Source organism: Choloepus didactylus, chromosome 3 (genome assembly GCF_015220235.1).
Source record: "Choloepus didactylus isolate mChoDid1 chromosome 3, mChoDid1.pri, whole genome shotgun sequence".
Classification (NCBI taxonomy): domain Eukaryota; kingdom Metazoa; phylum Chordata; class Mammalia; order Pilosa; family Megalonychidae; genus Choloepus; species Choloepus didactylus.
Window position 1 is genome coordinate 179414483 of NC_051309.1, and position 19024 is coordinate 179433506.

Genomic DNA, 19024 nt, shown 5'->3' on the forward strand with positions numbered 1-19024 from the left:
GTCTGGAATTTGCTGCTTGTATCCATATGTAGTTATCTTCTGTTGTTTCTTGGAGCTGTGGGTCTTTCCTGACAAAGAGAACTATAGAGCCACACTTCAATTTTCTGGCCATTGAGTATAGATGGAGAAAGTGCCAGGAAGATCAGATCAGGAAGTGATTGGTACTATACTCTGGCAACTGCTTCTAAAGCTGAAGTGAAAGGCAGAAAAAAGTTTGACTAGCTATAGCTTCCTGGGGAACTTGGGAAATCCTTAGCCTGTCTTGCAAAAAAGAGAAAAACCTCAGTAATCATCAGCTCCTCCCTTTTCACAGCTTTTGGAGAACCAGAACTTTCTAAAAGGAGTCTCATTAGAAAGAAACCCTCAGCGCACAATGGCCTCTTTGAGAGACCTCCAAGAAGAGGCCAGCTGCCCCCTCTGCCTGGATTTCCTGAGAGACCCAGTAACCACTGACTGTGGGCACAACTTCTGTGGCTCCTGCATCCACCAGTGCTGGGAAGATCTGCAGGACACCTTCCCCTGCCCTGTCTGCCTCCACCACTGCTCCAATGGGTACTTCAAGAGGAACGCCCAATTGTGCCACATGATGGAAATTGTGAAGCAACTCCCCACCAGCAGTAGCAAGAGGAAATACCAAGAAGAGAAATCCCTGTGTGAGAAGCACAATTGGGTTGTGACCCTGTTCTGTGAGCAGGACATGGAGCTATTGTGTGCCCAGTGCAGGGTCTCCTCTGACCACCTGATGCCTCTTGAGCAGGCTGCAGCTACTCACAGGAAGAAGCTCAAAAGCTACATTGGATCCCTGAAGGAGAACATCGAAAGTGCTGAGAAGAATCTTGAAATCCAACTCTTAAAATCATGTGAATTGAAAGGGGACGTGGAAAAGTGGAGGAGGAAATTAAACTCTGAATTTGAGAAGCTGGAGTGTTTCTTAGCGAAGGAGCAGGAAGCAACTCATAACAGACTACTAAATGAAGAAAAGAACATTGAAGACAAATTAACTGAGAACATAAGCCAAATTTCACAATATTTGTCAACAATGAAAAATCTGATATGTGAAATAACAAAGACGTATGTACAGACAGATGTGGATTTACTGAAAGGAATTGAAAGTATTTTCAACAAGCATGAAAACCTAAAAACCCCGGAAGTCTTCTCATACGAATTACAGAAAGAGAGGTTTAGCCTCCCTCTGCAATATTTTGGCCTGCAAAAACTGATCAGCATATTTAAGGTAGATTTAACATTAGATCCTAAAACTGCTCACCCAAATCTTATCATCTTAGAAGACAGAAAAACTGCCATATTTGGAGTGATGAAACCAAAATGTCTTCCTCAATCCAAGGCATTTACTTCTTACCAGGCTGTCCGGAGTTGTGAGGGCTTTGATGCTGGAAGACATTTTTGGCAAGTAGAAGTGAGAGGCACAGGTGAATTGGCCTTAGGTGTCTGTAAAGAATCCTTCCCAATGAGTGCCTGCATATCCCCATCTCCAAACAATGGATGCTGGAAGGTTCATCTCTGGACTAGTACAGGTGGTACGTTGGATTCAGTGAGCCACAGACAGATTGGAATTTTTCTGGACTATGAGCTGGGAGAGGTTTCATTTTATAATTTGAGTAATAGATCATATATGTATACATACAAGGGTGTGTTTACAGAAAAAATTGTGCCTTATTTCTCTGTTGGACCTACTACAAAATGCCTTACACTCAGTTTGGTCATAGATGAATGATGAACTCTCTGTGAGACTTTTGTGCATTATATGTTCCTCCTGTGCTTTGGAGGGAAATTGTAATAAAAAATGTAAAGAATTTTGATGTTTGACTAGTAAAATCTTCTAGGACTCACCTCCTTCTCTTCCCCTCTGCCCAAGTTTATCTGTGTAAGCTGATAAGAAAATTTGGGTGCTTTCCCTTTGGTGCAGATGAGAGATGATACCACCCCAGGCCCTGCCTGTACAGGAATCCTCACCCCACTCTCACCACCCCACCACCGTAAAACCTCAATCTTGTCACCTCTCAGTTCCATGTGAAAATTGTATCTGTTTGAGTGTCACCCACCTCTCCCCAAAAAGACTCATTAGAAGAATAATAAATCTTTTCATACACTCTTTGTGTGTGTGTGATGTCCTGAGTGTTGACATCAAACTGAATTTTGGGTGGGTGTTGATATTTCCCTTGAGGAGTGCCCACAGCAATCCTGTGGCAGTGTGGGATCCCAGCTTAATTCGTGGGATATTTTGATATCAGGAATTATTCTTTATTTGCCCTATTTCCAAATGCCAGGAAAATTCATTTTTGTCAATTTTCATCTGTAATTACATATAATTTACTATTTGTTTTGTCAGTTTCATGGACAATCATGGGAATCAGCTAAAAAACCTTTTTGCAATTGTAAAATACAAAACCTTCACAAAATTAAAAAATTCACCACTGGTTCTTCAAAACAACCATCAATATTTCTCATTCAGCCTTGACTGAAGAGGCAGCAAATACTTAAATGTAGATGAACTAGAATTGCATATGGGATATGAAAATATCTCCATATTATTTAAGTGGAAAAGCAAAGTGCAGAACACTGCATGTAGCATGCTCCCATTGGTATAAGAACAAGCAAACAAACAAGAATCTGTATATGATTCTGGAATGCTTCAAAAGAAACAGAATCATAACGCTGAAGAGAGTCATGAGGACTCATGGTCCGTGGTGAGAGAATATTTAGCTTTCCATCATACCCTATGATAATGTATGAGTATTTAGCAAGTTCATCCACATCGTTGTAAATAGTTTTTATCTTTCACAGTAAATAAATATCTTTGATGTTCAGGGGAAAATTACTGGAATCCAGGTGTCTGCATGGCTGATAAAAGGAAAATCTTTGTCCTGGTCCTTGAATCGAAATTCTCCCTCACTGAGGAAGCCCAGAAACCATATAATTTCACTTCTCTCTCTATTCTCTTGACTGTCAGTTTGCCAACCACAAAATTTTCTGTAAAGCCCATAGAGATGCCGAGATCTGCTCCACCCCAACTGCTCCCATGAACATCAGTCAGTGCAGTGCAGTGAAGAGTGGAACTGTCTGTGGAGACCGCTCTCTCTGGGAGCCTTTAGATACAGAACTGGTATCAACTGGGAAGGAAGCAGAAGAAGAAAGGCACGACCCTGGGAAATCCATATCTCATGGATCTATTGGGGAAAAGCAATCTTTTAAACATGCTAAGAATATGCATTCAGAGACTGGTGAACAAGGTCAAGTTCTGGAAGGTTCAAGAAAATTAATTCAGATAGAATCTATTTCAATGGTCTCAGACACCTCATCACTCATAAACTTCTGAAAACAATTACATACTTGAGTTGATCTTCACAGCACTAAGATCATCTCTCTCTTACTGCTCCAAGTGAAATCAGTCATCTTGATAGGAATTCAAACCTAAAATTTGTATAAACAGCCTAGTTTTTTAACCACTTAGTTGTGTAGATTCTTGACTGTTACTCTCTTGAGAGTGAATGAACCAGAAAGGGTATGTGTGTGTGCAAAGTTCTGAACACTAACAGAGATACATCTAGCTGTAGCACATTTGATTTTTAAATTATTCTAATTGGTAAAGTTGTCATTTTAAACATCATGTAAAAAATACCATGTTCCCATTTTTTTACCTCCCATTGTTGACACTTTGCCTTAGTGTGGTATGTTTTTTTTTACAACAGATGAAAGAATATTAAAATTGTACTATTAACTGTAGTCCATAGTTTACATTGAGTGTATTGCCCCATATGCCACCTTGTTGTTAACACCTTCTATTAGTGTAGTACGTTTCTCATAATTCATGAAAGTATGCTCTTCTACTTCTACTATTAACTATTATCCATCGTTTACAATAGGGTTCACTGTGTTATAAAGTCTGATGTTTTATCTTTTAATTTTAATTCTATGAACATATATGACTTAAAGTTTTCCATTTTAACTACAATCATATATATTCAATGTTGTTAATTACACTAACAATAATGTGCTTCCATTTCTACCATCCATTTCCAAATCTTTACAAGCAACCTAAAAAGAAATTGTGTACAGATTAAGCATTTACTCCCAATTCTCTACCCCCAACCCATCTTCTGTTATTGTATATTCTAGATTCCAACTCCATCAGTTTGCTTGTTATAATTAGTTCATATCAGTGAGATCGTATAATATTTGACCTTTTGTGTCTGGCTTATATCACTCAGCATAATGTTTCAAGTTTCATCCACTTTATTGTAAGTATGAGGACTCTATTCTTTGTATAGCTGAATATTACTCCATTATAGTTGTACCATAATTTGTTTATCCATTCATTGGTTGATGGACAGTTTAGTTGCCTCCATCTTTTGGCAAATGTGAAAAATGCTGCTGTGAACATCAGTGTGCAAATATCTGTTCAAGTCCAAGATTTCAATACTTCCATAGTACAGGGAAATTTTATGGCTCCTGCATTCACCAGTGCTGGGATGATCTACAGGACATCTTCCCCTGTCCTCACTGCCTCCACCACTGCCCCAATGGGAGCTTCGACAGAAACAGCCAATTGTGCCACATGACTGAGACTGTGACGCAGCTTCCTGCCAGGAGGAGCAAGAGGAAACCTCAGGAAGAGAAACCCTGTGTGAGAAACACAATCATGTTCTGACCCTGTTCTGTGAGCAGGACCTGGAGTGACTGTGTTCCAGTGTCGGGTCTCTTCTGACCACCAGGTTCACCCCTGATGCCCCTTTAGCAACATGTAGCTCCTCACAGGAAGAAGCTCAAAAGCTCCACTGAGCCCCTGAAACAGCAAGTTGAAGATGCTGAAAAGGTGTATGAAATCCAGGTTTCAAAATCACTTGAGTTGAGGTAGAAGGTAGAAAGTTGGATGAAGAAATTGAACTCTAAATTTGAAAAAGTTAAGTGTTTCTTTTGGAAAGAGCAGGAAGCAATTCATATTAGACTTTTAATTGTAGGAAACAGTGTTCAAGAAAAATTAATTGAAAACAACTGCAAATTTCAGACCACAGTGCCACAGGAAAAAATCTAAGTGCAATATTTGAGAAGTTTGTGCAGGCTGACCAGGATTTACTGAACAGGTATTAAAAGTATCCGTAGTATGTGTGAGAACCTAAAAACCCCTGAAATATTTTCATAAAATTAAAGGAGATGTGGAATATCCCGCCACAATATTTTGGCCTACAAAAAATGACCAGCATGTTGAGGTAGATTTGACTCTAGGTCCTCAATCTGCCCATCCCAATCTTATGATCTCAGAAGACAGAAAAACTGACATGTTTGGGATGATGAAACCAAAGTATCATCATAATCCCAGGGCACTCACTTTTTACCCAGCTGTCCTGAGTTCTGAGGGATTTGTTGCTGGAGACATTTTTGGCAGATAAAAGCTAGAGGCACAAGTGAATGGTCTTTAGGTGTGTGTAAGGAATCTTTCCCCAGAAATGATCATATATCACCATTTCCAAACAATGGATGCTGGCAAATTCAGTTCTGTACTGGAGCATTTGATGCATGATGTTCTGTAAGTCCCAGATGAATTGGAATGTTTCTGGACTATGAGTTGGGAGAGGATTTACTTTACAATTTGAATCACAAATAACATTTGTATACATTCACTCCAATGTTTAAGGAAAACCTTATGCCCTATGTCTCCATGCCGAAAGTACAGAGATCTCATATACACTGCTGACCAGTTTTCCCTATTATGAACATTTTGCATTAGTATTTTACCTTTGTTACAATTGAAAAAATACGATAGTTATATTATTAACTAAGTCCATGGTTTACATTAGGGAACACTCTGTTGTACAGTTCAGTGTGATGTTGTGTTGTCATTTTTTTTTCTAAATTTGTATTTTGATAACATGCATACCACAAAAAATTCCCATTTTAGCTAACTTCAAATATACACTTCAGTGTTGTTAATTCCATTCATGATATTGGGCTACCATTACCATCTTCTTTTATACTGTAAGCATTTAGAGCTATATGTTTCCCTTCTGGCATTGCCTTTGCTGTATCCCATAAGTTTCAATATGTTTTGTTTTTATTCTCATTCACTTCAAGATATTTCATAACTTCCCTTGTGAGTTCTTCTTTGACTTACTGGTTGTTTAAATGTTTAATTTCCACATATTTGTGAATTTTCCAGTTATTCCACTGTTTTAGATTTCTAGCTTCATTCTCTTGTGGTTGGAGAAGATACACTGTGTGATTTCAATATTTTTAAATTTATTAAGACTTGTTTGTTGGCCTAACACATCCTCCATCCTGGAAAATGATCCATGTGCATAGAGAAGAATGTGTACTCTACTGCTATAGGGTGAAGTGTTCTATATAGCTGTTAGGTCTGGTTAGTTTATAGTATCATTCAATCCTCTACTTACTTATTCATCTGTCTAAATGTTCTAAACATTATTGAAATTGATGTATTGAAGTTTCATACTATTAATGTAGATCTGCCTATGTCTTCTTCAAATCTGTAAATATATGATTTATATATTTTGGAGCTCTGCCATTAGTTGCATATATATTTATTATGCCTCCTTGTTGAATTGACACATCTATAAGTATATAGTGACTTTCTTTGCCCCTAGTAACAATTTTTGACTTAAAGTCTATTTTATCTGATATTAGTGTAGCTACTACAGTTCTTTTTGATTACTTTTTGCATGGTGTATACACATATATTCTAAAAAATTCTTTTCATTTTCAACCTACCTGTGTCTTTCAATTTAAGGCAAGTCTCTTACAATAGCCTGTAGTCGGTTGATGCTTTTTTATCTATTCTGCCAATCTGTATCTTTTGACTGGAGAGTTAAATCCAGTCAATTTAAAGTAAAAGTACTAACTTCAGACCCTTTAACAGCAGATAAGTTAGTGGAACACAGTGCAGTGGTTGATATTACCTGTGGAGTCTATTGAGAAAAAGGCCTTTTGAGTTCTATGCAGTACCTTTATTTTCTGGTTTTTAACTCTGAAAAGTAAACTTGTTTTAAATGCTTGATATTCAGCCAGAGACTTTTTCCTTTCAGTTTTTATCCTGTTGGAAAAAATAAAAAACAACAGCAAAAAATCCCTCAGTTTCTCTCTTAACACAGGCTTCTCCCATATTGCATGCAGTATAATTATATCCCTTTTCCTTTTGTGGGGAATTAACCATTAGGGTGTTGGGAAATAATTGATTCATTTGATTGCAGCTTCTAGATTAATGGTTATCAAACTTTAGGTGCACAGAGAAACATTTGATGAAGTTGCTAAATCACAGATTCTTTTCCGGACACCCCAAGTCCACCCATAGGTTCATGATGAGGCTCAAGGATAGGCATTTTTAATAAATTAATGTGTTGCCGATGCTGGTGGTGTAGAGACTGTTAAGAACTACTGATTCAGACTACTGCTTGCAAAAATTATCCTTGTATTCTCCTCATTATCTTCATCTCCCATTCCATTAAAATTGTTCTAATCCCATCAATAATCAAGGTTTCCAATATTTGATATTATTAAATTTAGTAAATTTCTTCATTGTAGTAATGATATTGTGGTTATAAGAGACTTCTTCATTTTAAGTTCATTAGCAGTAGGGTGCAATGGTGTTTGAAACTTACTTTCAAAGTCCTTAGGAAAACAAATGAACAAATAAAAAAACGGATACTTAGAAACAAAGCAATATTGCATACATGCTCACTTGGACAGCCAAGCGATGGGTATATAGGTGTTAATTTAATTATTCTTTCAATTTTCTGTAGATTAGAAATGTTAAGAGAAAAGGCCTCCAGGAAAGGAAACAACCTACAGGGTTTGAAGGATGAAGCAGACCAGGTTCAGACCAAAACAGTCAACTGAGAAGTTGTGGTGAGCTGTGTCTTCTGCCCTGGATTAGGAAGATGAGTCTGCTCTGCCTGGAAGGGAGGAGAATTCAGTCCCAGGTGGGTGGTTCTGGCAGCAACACCCAAGCCCCAAGGCTATAAGAGCTGCTCCCCACCCAGCGCAGAGCTACGACCCCACAGAGCATCTCCAGGTGAGCGGCCGCGGGCCACAGGTGAGCGGAGAAGGGGGCTCCGGACGAGCTGAGAGGGGTGGTGGCCGGGCCACGGCTGGGATGGGGTGACCCGGCCAGGGCGCCCCACAGCTGTCCATAGGAGCCGGCGAGGGGACTTGGAAGAAACCCAGGGAACGGGAAACACACGGCAGGCCTCTCCAGCTCCTGGCGCAGTCCTGGGTGGGAGGAAGTTGAACTGGTCGCGCTCACGCGCAGGGGCTGTGATTCCTCCTGGGACGCGCCAGGATGGAGACTTTCCAACACTCAAGGCCCGCGGTGGGGGCTGAGGTCTCTGGGAAGTAAAATTTATCCACAGACCCAGAAACCGAAGTGCCTGATTCCAGCTGGGTCTATTCCAGGAAGAAGGGTTCCCGGGGCCTTGATAGCACGTGATGGGGGGAGACCCTATTGGGGGGAGGGGGTTGGGCGGAGATCCTAGAGGCCTCTCTGAGCAAGTAAAGAGTTTTAGGAGGTGAGTTGATGAGATTTATCTTTCAAAAAACTATCTGGCTGGCAGGGCGACTGCTTTAGGGGGATTCAGAGAAGTATGTAGTACTGGGAGAGCAGGGGAGGGGGTGCTTCAGCTGTGGTTGTGGACGTGACCCCAATATCTCTGTATCCCCTGCTGGACCTGGACCACGTGTGAAGGAGGCTTAGGAAGTAGGTGATAGCAGGAGCTACTCCTGGGTGATCCCTTACTTGGGGATTTTTTTTTCCTTGCTAAATAATTTGGTTGAAGATGCTTATAGACATACATTTATTATTATATAAACATAGATTATTTTTATCACATAACATTCCATTCATGATCTCCACTTAGGAGACCCTGGGTAAATTATTTATTGCCTTAGTTAGTCTCATTTTTTTATTCTATAGAACAGAGGCAATAATAGCTCTATTTCCTAAGTCCTTTCACCCTCAAAAGTGCTACCCTTTGGCAGAATCCCAATATTGTCCAGTAAATTCAGTGAATGGCAAGGAGTCCAGTGTGCTCAGTAAGAGAGAACTGGAGGCAGAGTCCTTGGAAGGTGAGTTCAGAAAAGTGAGGACAAGGCTATGGCCATGCAGGGTCCTAGAGGTCAATGGAAAGGACACAGGCTTCTTTACTGATTAGAGTGGAAAACCGCTGGAGGGTTTTGAGCAGAGGAATTGCATGATCAAATACATAATTTACCAGGAATATTGACTCCTGTTCTATGCCAAAAATAGATGGGAAATTAGGAAAAACTGAAGCAGGAGAGACATTAGGAAGATGTTTCAATTATCAAGACAAGAAATGATGACAAGTAGTGATTGGATAACTGGATCTAGAGTTAAGGAAGAGATTCAAGCTAGGGCTAAAACTGAGGAGTTAGCATATAAATTGTACTTAGGAGGAGATGAGATAATCTAGGGAGTGATGTACTTAAAAAAAAAAAAAAAAGTGGCCCAAGGAGTGATGGTTCCATTTGTCAGAAAAAAATGCAGAATGGCTAGTTATAGTTGAATTTCAGATAAACGATGAATAGTATTTTAAGATAAATATCTCCCAGTCAATATTTTACATTTAATACATGCACCATATTTATTTTTAGAGTAGTCGTAGGTTTACAGAAAAATCATGCAGAAAGTAGACTTCCCATAGAATCTCCCCAAAGCATACTTTTCCTGGTTATTAACATTTTACATCAGTGTGGTATATATATATGTTCCAGTTGTTAACCAATATTATTACAATCATGTTGCTAACTAAATTTCATAGTTTACATTAGGTTTCACTTTTTATATTATAAAGTTCTACTTTTTTAAAAAAATTATTGTGGCAACGTATATACAACACAAAATTTCCCATTTTAACTACTTTCAAGTATACAATTCAGTGGCAAGGTGTCTACCATTTTCATTTGCTAAATGTGGTGAGTCTTGTTCTGGCAAACTAAATTTAGTGTTAGGAGAGATGAGGATGATCTGGTGAAAGAGATGGAAGTAATGTCCAGACAGGACGGTGAGAAACTGAGTGTGTGGTGACCTGTGAGCCGAGGGAAGAAAGTGGTTCAGGAGGAGAGAGTTACTGGATATGTCAGTAGATCAAGGGTGTGGGATTAACTATAAATATTGGATTTACAAAATAGACATCATGTAATTTTAAGAAAAGAAGCACACATGGGATGGTGACTATGAAAAGTTGTTTTGTTGTGGGCTTAAGAGAGAATGGAGAGAGCAAACTGCAGAAATATAGGACATCCTTTCAAAGAGTTTTCCTCTAAAAAGACTCAAGATTGGGATGCGAGCTGGAGAAGAAAATGGAATCAAGAGAGCATCTTTGTGTGTGTGAGAGAGAGATCAGAGCAGTAACATCTCATTTGACACTGATGGGTATAAGCTAGTAGAAAACATGAATTGATGCAGGAGAGAGGGAGAATAGCTGAATCTAGGGGAGTGAATAGGCCACAGGAAGATGCACAGAGGCAAATGGTTTTTTACTGTATATATACACACTGTGCATTGAAATAGAATGTATTCCCCATGTGGAGGAGTCCTCCTGAGCTGAGCACCAATGTGGAGTGCCTCTTCTTTCCAGGATTTTCATTTTTACTTTAACTTGTGTATGCATTTATTGTTTGATGCATTTATTCTCGAGCTATAAGTTGTTGTTTCTTCAGTTTCTTCTGGGATAACTTTTTCTTTTGTGCAACCTCCTCTTTTGGTTTGGGGCAACTTGTTCTTCTCAGTAAGGATCATCTTGCCTTGTAGGGGAGCTCACCTATGGGTTAATCTGACCATGAGCTCTGCAAATATGTTGGAGCATCTTGGTGGCTGTGTTCACCTGGATGTGCTCAATGTCCAGAGTATCTACATCTAAAACTTTAGGTTCAGCATTACTTTCTGCATGTTTCAGCATGTGCAACAAAGATTCACCACTCTTTTTGGGCCACTGACCCTATGTCCATCCCTAGTGTTTGTCATGGGTCCACCTGCCAACACCACCCTGGTAATGATTTTTACACATTGCTTCTGTAAAATGACATCTTTCAGATACTTGGTTGTTTTTCAAATATGCATACCCTTGATGACCTGAGCAGTTGATTAGGTGCTCTTAAAGTTAACATGAGGATTTGAACCTCTTGATTTGCATGACTTTGTGGGGTTTTTTGGGTCAAGTGAATTAGTGAACCATTTTCCTAGTTACCTCAGGTCACTTACAGGAAGAGTCTCCAGGATTTTTGCTTCTGAGTTCCTAATAACCTTTGCTCTCCAATGCCTTCAGTCAGTTGCTTTGCATCTTCTATCCCCCTCATAGTTTATCTCATTGAAAGAGTTAGGCCAGAAGCTGAAAATTCTCTGCTTTTTATAATGGAAAAGTTCAAACATTTTCAAAATAATCACTTAGCAAAATGAACCCCCATGTACCCATTACTTAGTTTCATCAATTATCAACATATGGGCAATCTTGTGTTATTTATAGCTCACTCTCTGCTCCCCTGCCTCTAGTTACATTGAAGCAAATACTAGTCATCATTCTAGGCATTTCAGGACATGTATATATAATATAGCATATATTTCTAAAGGACTGTCCTTTAAAACATATATCAATCAATAGACACACAGTTAAAGGCAATTCTTTTGTCATAAATCTCTAGTCAGTGTTTACATTTCCATGACTTTCTTCTTACAATACCCAAGAAGTGATAATCTCCACAAAACATTAAGATTCTCAGGACTATCATGGTCCACACTTGGCATCAGATTCATTTAGAAGGATAAGGAACAGGAACCCCAGCTTCCATCAGTCAGCATTAAGCACTGCTCCTCTGTGGGAGTCCTTGCTCCTCAGCCAGGTGACAGCCTGGGATTATGGACACCTGCTGGGCAAGTGTGGGAATCACCCTGGCTTGAAAGCCTCATGCAACAAGTAGCCCATATCTCCTGTAACAACTGCATGAGCACAGCCCCTTGGGCCTGTCAAGGGACCTCCCAACCATAAGAGTCACCATACTCAAAAAGGCAAAAACTGTGGTGTCCCCAAAGGTATTTATAATGTCTTTTTTGCTATTCCAAGTCCAGATGAAATTTAACAATCAGGATCATTTTACCGTTATGAAATTGCCTAAAAACATATGTGACATGCCACCTTACTGGTTTGCTAGGGGAAGAGGGCTGTGAATTGAACTGAGAGTTAAGTGAGGGCCAAATCTGCAGGCACTGTAAGAAGGTTTTGACACCACCACTTTTTAAAATATAGTGTTTTTTTGGTGTGGCATATAATAACTACATGTTTTCCAATCACAAAATAAGGTAACTTTGCAAATCTACATCTATGAAACCATTAGCACGATCAAGATAATGAACATATCCATGACCCTGCAATGTATCCTCCTGCCCCTTTGTAACCTAACCCCTGTCCCACAACAATCTCCCAATCCAAAGGGAAACCATCTACCTTCTTTTTGTCACTATAGATTAGTTTGCATTTTCCCTCATTTTATTTTATTTTATTCCTCTGGAAGAGTCAGAGGGCTTGTCTTCTTTCAGTATAATTACTTGAGATTCTTCTCTGTTTTTAATGCAGAATATATTCCACTGCAATGATATACATTAATTGGTTTATCCACTCCCCAGTTGTTGGACATTTTGAGTTGTTTTCAATGCTAAGGTATTATTTTGTTGTTGTTTTCACAATATAGTACATTGAAGGAAATCCAAATAAGGTCAATTTGGAATAGTATCATCCCTACTGCATTTCTTACCTCAAATACATTCATAAATAGAAATTTCCTCTAGTCAACTACTTGGTTTCCCTAAGGTATGATTTGTGTAAGCAGGATAGAGTTTATGCCTGACTGACTCCAATTTCACATGAGAATATTTTCTCACCCACAGGAACAACTTGGTTACTGGGAATACGGCTCCTTACTGGGCAATTTGACACCATCTCTGTGCTTCGGTATGTCTGGGCATCAGAAGCAAGAGGAGAAGCTGCAGTGACATCTCCAATTGGCCATACAAGCAGGCTCCTATTGGGAGAGTCTTCTGGGTTAAAGGGAAGGGATCAGAAGCACACTTGAGCCCTCCTAGATATTGACTTCCAAGAAGAAGAGTAAGGCCTGAAGAGTCATCAGATTCAACATTTCTTAGCTCCTGGAAAACCAGACAATCCTGAAGGGAGTATCCTTAGGTAGAATTTCTCACAGCTCAATGGCCTTTACAGCCTCCTTTACTGACCTCCAAGCAGAGGCCAGCTGCCCCCTCTGCTGGGATTTCCTGAGAGACCCAGTGACCATTGACTGTGGCCACAACTTCTGTGGCTCCTGCATCACACAGTGCTGGGAAGATCTGCAGGACATCCTCCCCTGTCCCATCTGCCTCCACCACTGCCTTGACAGGAACTTGAAGAAAAACAGGCAGTTATGTCACATGACTGATATTGTAAAGCAACTTCCCACTAATTGGAACAAGAGGAAATGGCAGGAAGAGAAACCCCTGTGTGAGAAACACAGTCAGGTTCTGACTCTGTTCTGTGAGGAGGATCTGGAGCTACTGTGTGCCCAGTGCCAAGTCTCCTCTGACCATCGGGATCACCACCTGATGCCTCTTGAGCAGGCTGCAGCTACTCACAGGAAGAAGCTCAGAAGCTACATTGAGCCTCTGAAGAAGCAAGTTGAAGATGCTGAAAAGGGGTTAGAAATCCAAGTATCAAAATCATCTGAATTGCGGGTAAAGGTAGAAAATCAGAGGGAGGAATTGTACTCTGAATTTGAACAACTTAAGCGTTTTTTGGGAAAAGAGCAGGATGTAATTATTTTGAAATTACAGACAGAACAGATGTATGCTGAAAAAAAACTAAGGGAAAACAAAGTAAAATTCTTAGAGCACATTTACACACTAAAAAATCTAGTGAGTGAAATAGCAGAGAAGTGTGTGCAGTCAGAACTGGAGTTCCTCACAGGTATTGAAACTATCCACACCAAGCATGAAAACCTGAACACTCCAGCAATCCTTTCATATGAATTAAGGAAAAAAGATATCTGTTCTCTTGAAGAATATTTTAACCTACACAAAATAATCAACACATTTAAGGTAAATTTGACACTAGATACTGAAACTGCTCACCTCAGACTTGTTATCTCAGAAGACAAAAAAAGTGTGACATTAGGAAAGATGAACCCAAACTTGCCTTACAGTCTTGAGAATTTTGCTTTTTTGCCATCTGTCCTGAGTTCTCAGGGATTTGTTTTTGGCAGGCACTATTGGCAGGTGGAAATAAGAGGCAAGGGGGAGTGGGATGTAGGTGTCTGTAAAGCATCTTTCCCCAGAAATGCTATTACATCACCATCCCCAAAAGATGGATGCTGGGGAATACGGCTCTGGTCTTACACCTGTGGTGCTATGGATACAATAAAATCCAGACAGGTAGGCATTTTTCTGGACTATGAGTTGGGACAGGTTTCATTTTACAATTTGGATAATAGGTGTCTCATTTATGCTTTCTCAGATACATTTAAAGAAAAACTTTTTCCTTATTTCTCTATAGGATCTGCTTCAGATCTTACAATCCATATGGTAACCATTGAATGAAGAACTAAGAATATTGTGTATTTACTAATTGTTGGTATATGATATAAGTGATAATGGTATTTTGTGATTCGATTGTTTTATTAACTTTTTCTTTTGAAATAATTAGAGACATGGGAATTTACAAAGATATTGCGTTATGGTCTTATTTTGAAACACTAGAAGACAGTCATTCTCTGTCCCTCTGTTTCTGTACCTAATAACACATTGATCATGCCTATTTCATAAGAATGTTGGAAGAAATGACTACCAAATGGTTTTGCAATTATAAAATAAAATACTTCCAAATTAAGGACTTTTCCTTACCTTTGCCATTTTGAACTTACATCAATGAACTTTGAAGCACTTACCATTTTCCTATACTTTCTTCATTTCTATAAATTCATCAGTTTATTACATACAATGTAATTCCATGTTTTCCATTATAATGATAAAAAGTCTTACTTCCTCTGCTGTGGGAGAATCAGAAGTCCATATAATATCAAAAAGTGTTTAGCTCACTATTTAAGAAGCCAAATTTGAAGTGGGACGTTTACAGAGGAGATAAGGTGTCAAAGACACAGATGGAGTTTAAGATTACCAGTGATAGGGCTGATAAACCTTTTACACAGTTACCTAGGACAGAAATGGTTAACTAAGCTCAACCTGAATGGTCCTTGAAGTGTTGGTTGTGGCTAATCCTGGCAGCAATGAGAGTGTATCCTATTAAGAAATGGCCATGGTTTCAAACTAAGCACATTTGCAAAACTGTAGTGTGCAAAAAGTATCATAGTCTACTTTTCATTTTGTCCCTCCTTTTGCAAATTTTTATCAGCTATATTTGTTTGGCCATTTTCTCACATTTTGTAAGCCATGTACGTATTTTAACTCAAAACACCGCATATCTGTACTGTGTTACCTTGGGTTAAACTGCCATCATTTTACTAAGCACTTCTATTCTGGAGACTATATGTTATTGTTTACAATTCCTAGAAATGAAGAGTTTCACATTGCCTACGTGTAGTGTTTGCATATCTCTGTACTCTGAGGAAGGTGTGTGGTATGAGGTCTAATATTAAAATGCAATAGTAAGTGCTGCCTTAACATCTGGCAAAATCAGGAGGGCCTCAAAGGCCTCACCACTCTTAGGCACCTGGTGTTCCCCCTCAGATAAGATCCCCTGGCCAAACCACCCTCTTTATCCTGGGGACCAGGCACAGTGCCTGCTTTTCCCTGAGTGGTGGGATATGGTTTCCTGCAGCCTGTGAAATTATCTAAGCAAATCAGTCACATCCTCCAGCTGAAACCAGAGTCACGGCAGACCCTGTTGGTGCATAGCCTGTACCTCCAGCCCCTGCCTGCTCACTCAGTTCCCGAATGCATCTCCATGTGGCCTGTGGGACGCAGTGTCCTCCTGCCCTGGCTGTGAGTCTCTGTGCCTAAGAAACTGCTGCCAGTATCCTCTGTCCTGTTTCAGCCATCCCCATAACCCCTGGATAGGAATCCCCCTCATCAGAGAGATGAAGACAAGATGGATAAAGCAACTGGCATCATGAAAAAGATCTCCCAGCTACAACCAAGGTCACCTGGTCATCTTCAACTACCTGCTCCTTTGCAATTTAACTTGAACCCTAAGGCAACAACAGCCATCTGGGTCTTACCAGCCAATGGCCGGAAAGCATACAGGGTAGATTCTGTGCCAGGTTCTGTTGTCTCTGTCAGTGTCTTTCAACTCTTCCCTCCCTAAATTGTCATGTTCTTCCCCAAGGGGAGAACGGTTGCAGGTTAACCATATCCTGGCTAGAATTACTGTTAGGTGCCACCTGTCTCTGGTAGGTGCTCTCTGTCATCTCTCCTACCTAATTGCAGGCATCAGGATTCTCACCAAGCACTACAGGGACAAAAGGATGCTGGACTGGTAATAGGGGTGGAGAGATATCAAAGAGCATCTTAGCCATTCAGGTCTGAGTTTCACTTGCAGGAAGTTGGGCTGGAGCCGTCTGGTATGCCCAAGGATCCAGCTGGGTTCTGAGTCGCAGCTAACCTGAGTTCCACAGGGCACTCACCTGTGATGCTGTGCTAGGGCTGTGGCTTTTGCATGGATGGGTTGCTGCTGTTATATCCCCAGGGAGTGAAGGTCCTACAGGAGCCCCACCATCAAGCCCCACACCCCAGGTCCAGTTCAGAAGACACAACATAACCCAGTGTTCTAGTTTGCTAATGCTGCCAGAAAGCAAAACACCAGAAATGGATTGGCTTTTATAAAGGGGGTTTATTTGGTTACACATTTACAGTCTTAAGGCCATAAAATGTCCAAGGTAATGCATCAACAATCAGGTACCTTCACTGGAGGATGGCCAATAGTGTCGGGAAAACCTCTGTTAGCTGGGAAGGCACGTGGGTGGCATCTGCTCCAAAGTTCTGGTTTCAAATTGGCTTTCTCCCAGGATGTTCCTCTCTAGGCTGCAGTTCCTCAAAAATGTCACTCTTAGTTGTTCTTGGGGCCTTTGTCCTCCCTTAGCTTCTCTGGAGCACATGTCTGCTTTCAATGTCTGTCTTCAAACTGTCTCTCATCTGCAGCTCCTGTGCTTTCTTCAAAGTGTCTCTCTTGGCTGTAGCTCCTCTTCAAAAGATCACTCTCAGCTGCACTGAATTCTTTCTGTTCGTCAGCCCATTTATATGGCTCCACTGATCAAGGCCCACCCTGAATGGGTGGGGCCACACCTCCATGGAAATATGCAATCAGAGTCATCACCCACAGTTGGGTGGGCGACACCTCCGTGGAACCACTCAAAGAATCACAATCTAATCAAAACTGATACATCTGCCCACACAAGATTACATCAAAGGTAATGGCGTTTGGGGGTACATAATACATTCAAACTGGCACAACCAGCTTCTATGTTTACTGCCATGGTCTGGAAATGGTCCTACTTGGCTTTATAATCCTTTAGGGAGTGTTGTTCCCTTTGACCCATAGGACAGACTCCAGATACATCCCACAGCAGGGAAAAGAGAGCCTTCTGATGACATTTCCTATCTACTTCTCTGATTGATTCTTCTGCACCAGGGGTGGGGAAGTTTGACTCATCATTATTCATTTTCCCACCTGATCCTGATCTTCCACTGAAACTCTTACCTCTGATTAAATCAGGTTTTGGGTTTCTGGCTCCACTGAATATTTTGAAAATTTTCATCTTGTTTTACAAATTCTTATCTTGTTAGAGAACTTTGCTAACCAGTCTTGACCTGCTCCTTCACAGGCTGCTAAAATTCCATCTCACCCTTAAAGGATGTTTCCAGAGTCCATTTGTCTCTGTGTTTTTTGGATTCACAAACTCTTTCCCATGGTTCTCACCCACCACAGGCTGACAAGAAGCAGACAACCAACGTGTAGCATTATCTCTCCTTACGGAGAGCTTTCTACTCAGAAGAAAATATAAGCATGTTTCTTTAACCAAGAATATGTAGGTTATTCACTCATTCATATTATTAGACCAAATATTTTTTCTTAAGTTTGTTACCTTAGCATATCTTCCATTTCCTGTGTTATTATGTCATATTCAGTGTGTCAAATGCCTCATCTAAACCTCTGATTACTTCTTTGTAGCAGACTTCTAGTTAGTGATTAATACCACAAGATATAGACATGAAGAGTAGCCCCTACAATGGTCAATTATCCAAAGTCACAGGTTCATTTTGTTACTTTTTCTTCCCATGGTATCCTCTATATCCCTTTATATCTCCATCAAAGGACTTAGAGAATTGTGATTGTATTATCAATTGACATGGCAATTACATATTTGAGATTATACCCCAAATTTCCTAGCTGTTAATACAAAGACCATAAAATGGGTTGGCTTAAGAACAGGAATGTATAGGCTCATGATTTTAGAGGCCAGAAAGCAGGGCTCCTCCCAGATCAGTATCCTCTTCTTAATGTGCAGACTTAGATCTCAGTTTCTATCTTACCTTGCCTGGGGACAGGGTGGGAGGAGGGGTAGGTCTACGGGGAAGGATTACAAAGTGACATGAGGAAATACTTTCAGCTGTTGAAGATGTTCCAGGGAGAACTGTGTGCCTTCTTGTCCAATATTTACTCACTTTTCCCCACAGAACTTTTATTCCCTTATATTCCATTTTTAGTGAATGACACCTGAGAGTCCCTTTTATTCCCCAACTTCATTTCAATTCCCCTAATAATATTAGACAAGAAGTCACCTGGTTCTCCTTGGAAACTGTCTATCAAAATGGTTGCAGGGGAAGCCTGTGTGGACACATCCCCAAAGGTAAAATCTCCTTGAGTGGGGAGTGCAGAGCCTCAGGTCAGTCCTAACGCAGTCTGAATCCAGCCAGTGTGAAGAGACGATCAGTTCCCTCCTGTGGGGTTTGGTTCCTGTGGTTTGAGCCTTTGCAAAACTCTCCCTC

General features: G+C 40.3%; 2 protein-coding genes and 1 pseudogene across 2 annotated transcripts; 2 read left to right on the top strand and 1 right to left on the bottom strand.

Annotated features, from left to right (window-relative positions):
* The first annotated feature begins 373 nt into the window (after positions 1-373).
* Positions 374-7869, top strand: LOC119530559 (tripartite motif-containing protein 60-like). Its single transcript, XM_037831500.1, has 4 exons — positions 374-1417; positions 2972-3124; positions 4757-4872; positions 7773-7869. The coding sequence occupies exons 1-4, from the start codon at positions 374-376 to the stop codon at positions 7867-7869; spliced, it is 1410 nt and encodes a 469-aa protein (XP_037687428.1).
* A 66-nt stretch (positions 7870-7935) lies between these two features.
* Positions 7936-14620, top strand: LOC119530561 (tripartite motif-containing protein 60-like). The gene is made up of 2 exons (XM_037831501.1): positions 7936-8044; positions 12926-14620. Exon 2 carries the CDS (start codon positions 13241-13243, stop codon positions 14618-14620), a length of 1380 nt encoding a protein of 459 aa, XP_037687429.1. The 5' UTR covers positions 7936-8044; positions 12926-13240.
* LOC119530560 lies at positions 10675-12977 on the bottom strand (annotated as a pseudogene).
* Positions 14621-19024: the final 4404 nt, after the last annotated feature.